The 6,669-nt window shown below is 38.9% G+C and overlaps 1 protein-coding gene across 4 annotated transcripts in view; it reads right to left on the bottom strand.

The window, feature by feature from the left end:
- The window catches only part of fermt2 (FERM domain containing kindlin 2), a 44,456-nt gene that overhangs the window by 1,917 nt on the left and 35,870 nt on the right, over window positions 1–6,669 (bottom strand). For 2 of the 4 annotated variants that reach the window (XM_017476059.2, XM_017476061.2), the window contains 4 exons: window positions 3,753–3,773; window positions 1,355–1,479; window positions 1,009–1,150; window positions 1–334 (listed from right to left, as the gene is read on the bottom strand). The exon at window positions 1–334 is cut by the window's left edge and continues 1,917 nt beyond it. In XM_017476059.2, the coding sequence (XP_017331548.1) occupies window positions 161–334; window positions 1,009–1,150; window positions 1,355–1,479; window positions 3,753–3,773 (462 nt within the window). In that variant the 3' untranslated portion in view covers window positions 1–160. The remainder of the gene's footprint in view (window positions 335–1,008; window positions 1,151–1,354; window positions 1,480–3,752; window positions 3,774–6,669) is intronic. The other 2 variants (XM_017476060.2, XM_053682831.1) reach the window with 1 other exon arrangement.

The following is a 6,669-nucleotide window of genomic DNA, read 5'->3' as shown; positions in this document are numbered from 1 at the left end:
AATAAAAATTAAAAAGATGGCAGCTTTCAAACAATCATTGTGGCCAGATGTATGGCATGGTTAAAAAAACAAAAATCAAAACACAAGAAAAAGAGTAAATGAACAAAAATCCCAGGCACCCCATGCCACCCCACCCCCTGTTTTGCTGAGGTTCTCCCTCTCAGACCCAGCCACTGGTGAGCTTGTAGAACATTTCCTCATCAAGAGACTCATTCTGGTCCTTGGCCCTTGTGGACAGGAAAATGTAGCCACCGATGAACTCGTGCACCACCTTACAGTCCACCTCGGTGCAGGTGAACGACAGACTGGGCTCATCAGCAAACTCCACTGTAACCTAGAGAAGAACATACCAACGACTGGTTTTGAGAATATGAAATGTGTGGAACAGATATACATACACGAATGTTCTGACATTTTCCTTCCCACCCTAATGATATGCTGACGTATGTCATATAAGCAACTACCAGACGAGAATCTCACTGCAGTGATTTATGTACACTGCTTTCATTCAGGTCACCTATATTTGTAAACTAAGCTCTGTATAAAGCTGTAAAACAAAACAAAAAAAACCTCTGTTTTAAGAAGGCTTTAGGAATATGTGCATCAGAGCTAAAACAGAGCTTGTGTCATCAATGGTCAGTTCTGTGGAAGCCATGAGCAGGGCAGCATTGGGACATTTTGAATCGAGTGCTCAGCAACATGTCTACTTTGACGTCAAATACTTAAATTGGCAGCCCACTCTAGATGGCGCCATAGGCAGCTACTTGTATATACACAGATATTTTTGCCTGAAAACAGCTTTGCTGATGTTCGTCTCATACTAAAACCTCTGTTGTCATAGTATTATGGCTTATTTTTGATTTCATTCATTTAAAACACATCTGTCCTTAGGATTACCATTTTAACTGAGTATGTTGTATTTAATTTACAGTATAAAATGAATTGTGCAAGGAAATAAGATGTACTATCGTCTTAAACCTGAGTTCAGGTTACGAAAAAACACCTCACCATCTTGATCTCCCAGTTGACGTTCCACTGTTTCATATTGCTGAAGCGCCAGGTCTTAATGGCGTCTCTGGTGCTGGCGTCTATGCGGATCAATCTGTTGTAGGTGATGCCAATCAACTCCTCTCTCTTACTGCCTTGGAACCTTAGAAATAGATGTGAAAAATAAGACTCATTTACCGTACTTAACACACAACATAGGAGTTAACTGTATGAATATAAATAGAATGGAAAATAACGAACAGTAAATTGGGTGTGCCTGTTTTGCCTGACTCACAAACATTTGTATGAATCAGGGAGTTTGGAGACTTGTAAAAATGATTAACAAGACTATGCACAACACACTCACTTGGCCAAGAAATGAGTGATCCCAAACTCTGGCAGTGACTGCCAGGCCTGGATGAAGCGCATCTTGGCCTCAATGAGACTCATCTGAGCCACATTCTGATGGGCCTCTAGGATACGAGCAGAGATCTGAAAACAAATGCACAAAACACTCAACACATTCTTCTAGTCTCACCCTTCCCAACATCCCACTCCCACACAGAGGAACAAATGACATCAAGAACCTTTATGCTATTAACAAACCGTCACCAAACAGGAAGTGAGTGCAGCAGAGAGAGAGAGAGGTGATGAAGCAGAGAGGCATTCCTCACCAGTGAGAGAGCTCAGTGGTGGGGTTTAGTCACTCCTAGCTAGAGGTTGACCGATGGATGGAAGTGGAGTTTACTGAAACCAAAACCCAAGTTGGGCAGTACCTGCCGCTAACTGATTGATCAACAGATTTAAATGAGGATTTAAAATTGATACTGAATGAAAATATAACACTCAAAGAAGTAAAAAAAATTGCTGAACTTTATTACAAAAATAAACAGCACTGACTGTATGAAAATGAGTGAAATGTGACCATGAAAGGTGTACTGTAATTATTTTTTAAATGAAAAAAATAAATATATATAGCTATTAATAAATATTAAAGTAAATAAAAGAAGCAAAAAGTAACAGTCCAAATAACAAATAAAAAGAGACTTTAAAAAAAAAAACGAAAAAAAAAAAAAAACCCACTTCAAATAACGCAACAAAATGTGTCAGTGAGTTTTTATTTCGCCTCTAGAGGCCACTCTTGCACTTTATAATGACAGCGGACCCTTCTGAGCCGCAACGGACGCGATCGTGAAAATTATCGGTGTGGATTTTTGCTGACAACTGATCGTTCCAGCAATCGGTTATTGGTGCCAGTTAATAGGCAAATCTGATCAATCGGTCAACCTTCACTCCTAACCACAGTAAAGTGCTGCTTCTGACCAATGAATAACTACTTACTGCAGGAAAACAGATCTACCTGCTTTAAAAGTACCATTGTTTTCCATTTCAGATTTTCAACTTATAGTACTGACACCACCACCATTTAGTCTCAAAACATGTTCAGAGTGGTTAGTTTCAAAGAGAAAAGAAATCCAAGGACATAATAGAGCAGATCAAGCAACCTACAGTGGTGCTTGAAAATTTGTGAACCCTTTAGAAGAATAAGGGAACCCAATTAAACAAATGAGACAAAATTATTATACTTGGTCAGTTATTTATTGAGGAAAACGATCCAATATTACATATGAGTGAGTAGCAAAAGTATGTGAATCTCTAGGATTAGCAGTTTAATTTGAAGGTGAAATTAGAGTCAGGTGTTTTCAATCAACAGGATGACAATCAGGTGTGAGTGAACACCCTGTTTTATTTAAAGAACAGGGATCTATCAAAGTCTGATCTTCACAACACACATTTGTTGAAGTGCATCATGACACAAACAAAGATGAAAAGAGTAGAAGTTGTTCTGTACTGAAAACTGAACAGGATTGGTCAACAGTTACCAGAAATGTTTAGTTGCAGTTACTGCTGCACAAGGGGGTCAGACCAGATATCGAAAACAAAGGTTCACATACTTCTGCCACTCACAGATATGTAACATTGGATCATTTTCCTCAATAAATACATGACCAAGTGTAATGTTTCTGTCTCATTTGTTTAATTGGGTTCTCTTTATCTACTTTTAGGACTTGTTTGAAAATATCTGATTATGTTTTAGGTCATACTTATGCTGAAATTTAGAACATTCTAAAGGGTTCACAAACTTTCAAGCACCACTGTATATAGATTTAAACTAGGACCCAACCAAAGTATCAAGTACACCAATAAAATTGGCAGATATTTATAGATATTATTTGAACAACATCCAAACTCATTATAAGACGATAATCGCTCACTTCATGTAATGAGATTCTTAAACTTTATGGGCAAATTAATTCTTAAGACAGATATTTACATGAGATCAATGTAGACAATTTCATATAATAATAAATGATACTGTACCCACACTGATAGCAAAAACAAAAAAACACCTCCCCCACCTCCTAAATCTCAATTTGGGTGTATGGATAGTTTCATTTTTGCATTTCAAACATAGCTCAGCCATTTTAAATATTTATGAACCAGCATCCACACTTTATAAACTGTACTAGATAAAGTAATGATGAAAAGGAACATGTATTTCATATACTGTTTTATATTGCTTGGATTATATCAGTATATGTTATTGGCTATCAATTTTTAGTTAGTTGATTTCATAATCAGTTGGGCCCTACTTTAAACCACACAAGTTCATTACTTAACCACCAAATTAGTTAGAAAATGGATATCTAACAAGAATGATGGAGTTAAGAAAGACATCACATCGCTGCAAGCAACTGACTTACCAGGTCCCTGATATAGCCTGGCTGAGAAGGTCAGGGGCAGGAGAAGAGCAAAAGAAGGGGAAAAAAAGATAAAAATGTAAAACAAATAAAGCAGGTGAGAAAGTAGCAAACAAGCAGACAAGTTTTAAACAAAACAGATTAGCCTTTATCAGTCAGCATGTCAAAAATAGCTAAACAAAAAGGTTAGCGCATGACAGGCGAAGCTCATGCAGCAGTCTCCAGCTGAATACACAAGAAAAAAAAAAAAAAGAGAGAGAGAGGTGTGTAACAAGCAGTGCACAGCATATTGAAAACCTACACGAGAATGAAAAGACATTTTGAAAAAAGAATTTAAAAAACACTGCAAAATTTCAACTTTTACTTGCTGAAAGACATAACTGAAAATTATTGATAATATAGAGCAGTTGGATTTAGTAAACTTTAGATCAACATAAAACATGGATTACATTGTCTGGAATACCTACAAACAAACCTTACAGGTATTTGCCAACATGGCAATATATACTGCCATATACACATACATATCCACACATTCACATGTACATAAAAGAAATACTCTTATTTCATTCATGAAAGGACAACGATAGATTACTACTGATAGATACTGCACATTTCCACAAGAGGGTGCTACACCCCAAATTGAATCCAAACTGACTCAAAATGCCCTGCTTTACGCAGTTGACTGATACGTATTCTGGTGGATAACACCAGTCAAACACAACATATATAAAAGTAAACGGTCAACTCTGGCATCACAGTGCTTAATGTTCTAGTAATTAAAGCATTTCTTCCTCTGTGAGGAAATGCCTGGCTTGTTGGTGAAGAAAAGGTTGGAGTAGACAGAAACAAAAAACACAAAATCCAGCATCTTCTGCACAACCGAGAACGCCGGTCGTGTTTGTCCTAAGCCACGTTCACAGGCAGCTCTCATTTCCTGCTGCTTTCCCGCCCGTTTTGTCCGTTCCCACCCCCCTCAGTTCCAAACACAGACTCAAGGGATCAGATGGCTTGGAGCTTTGATGTAGTGACGACAGGGTGGAGAGCAGCTGGGAAGGGTTGGTCATATTACAAGCCACTACCCCTCCAAACATTGCAATCTGTGGACTTCAGCCAGAACCACTGCCCCTCGCTAACACTACACACACTCAGCAGGCCCTAGTGGTCTCACTCGCTCCCATATATGTGCTCTAACCATCTTCCGGTTTCTGGGTGGAGTTTAAAAAAAAAACAACAACAAAAAAAACATGGCGGATATGCTTTACACAATAACACTGTGCACTAAAAGCTGCTGCATTCAAAATCTGCTTAGCTCAGGAGCTGGGCTGTGAAGTTTCCACACTTGTGTCAAACTGCAATGATGCACGTACTCCATTTTAATAAGGCATTTCCTGCCATTTCCTGTGCTGCTAATTTACAGCCTTCTCAGCAGGCTGCAGCTACTCAGGGTACACATCACACTACATCTGGCTTATTCCCATACCCTGACTCATCATTTAAAGCAGCTACACCTCCTCATTCAAACACCCATCTAATCACTTACACACTGGGAACATTCCAGCAGTCCCATATCATCAGCCAAAACATACCAACATGTGCTATGCTACAGTTTAATTGCTTACACATGTACCATGCACGAGTCTCCACAATACTATTCAGTGCAAAACCATTTTATGAATTTGAAATTTTCTGTCCTTTGAATTGTATTTTTTCGTCCAGTTCACTTCTACTGGTGCAGAGTGCACTATATGGTTTTCCTTAAAACCTCTCTACACAAATACTCATCTTCACACTAATCAGGTATGTGCTACATACTCCAAACTTGGGCTTACAAGGGCATTTCCTCTTCCACTGCAGGGTAAAACAGGGAGAAAGTGTTCACATGACAGTGCCACCTGGACACAGTTTGTTATGGAATGCTAACAAAGAGTGTTTAAACCCATGAAATGTTATGAGAACAATGATTTGATTTATGACAGCAAGTTTAAGTGCTTGTCTGACTTGCACACCATCCAATAGCATTCGTGATGCATTAGTGAGGTCAGGCAAGAAGGCCTAGGGGGCAGTCGGCATTCCAGTTAATCCCAAAAGGTGTTCCATTGGGGTTGAGGCCAGGGCTTTGTTCTTCCACTCCAACCTTTGGCAAACCATGTCTTCCTGGACCTCATTGTGAGCACATTGTCATGCTGGAACAGGTTTGGGCCCCTTCATTCCAGTGAAGGGAAATTGTAATGCTACTGCAAACAAAGGCATTCTATATATTTCTGTGCTTCCAGCTTTGTGGCAACAGTTCAGGACAAGGCCCACATGTGGGTGTGATAGTCAGGTGATCACACAATTTTGGCCATATAGTGTATTAAATTATGTTAATTAAAAAGAAGCCCTGACTATGTAAAATGACAGAATTATGTGTTATGACAGGATGTTCTGCCATTGAACTGCCCTAATTCAGCGAAACACTCCTGTAAAAGTGCCTGTCACATGACCGTGAACTTGCACAAATTCCACCCTCTTGGAAATGAATAGTTTGCAGGAAAGCACACAGCCAACAAAAGCTGTTTCTGTTGAGCAAGACCCTCCCCCAGGGGCAGGGTACATAGGTTCTTGAAAGCATTTGATTAGAGAAAATTAAGATTAGGACAAGAATGAGTCATCAAAAAATATATATAATAATTTTCCCAGAAGTGAAGAACTACACATGAACTATTTCTTTTTCTATATATACTGCCATATTGGCGTAAAAAAAACCTTTCGAAAATTTTTATTTCTCGAGCACTTAAACATGACATCACATCACATCAAAGCGGTACAGCAGATCTGACTGACTTGTTGACTGATGAGGTTTTACATCTACGACACATTTGTAAGGCCTTACCCGGATTGCTGCCTCTTTCAGAAAGGTTGACATCTCATCACGTCA

Source organism: Ictalurus punctatus, chromosome 9 (genome assembly GCF_001660625.3).
Source record: "Ictalurus punctatus breed USDA103 chromosome 9, Coco_2.0, whole genome shotgun sequence".
NCBI classification, from domain to species: domain Eukaryota; kingdom Metazoa; phylum Chordata; class Actinopteri; order Siluriformes; family Ictaluridae; genus Ictalurus; species Ictalurus punctatus.
This window is presented reverse-complemented; position numbering and strand designations above follow the sequence as displayed.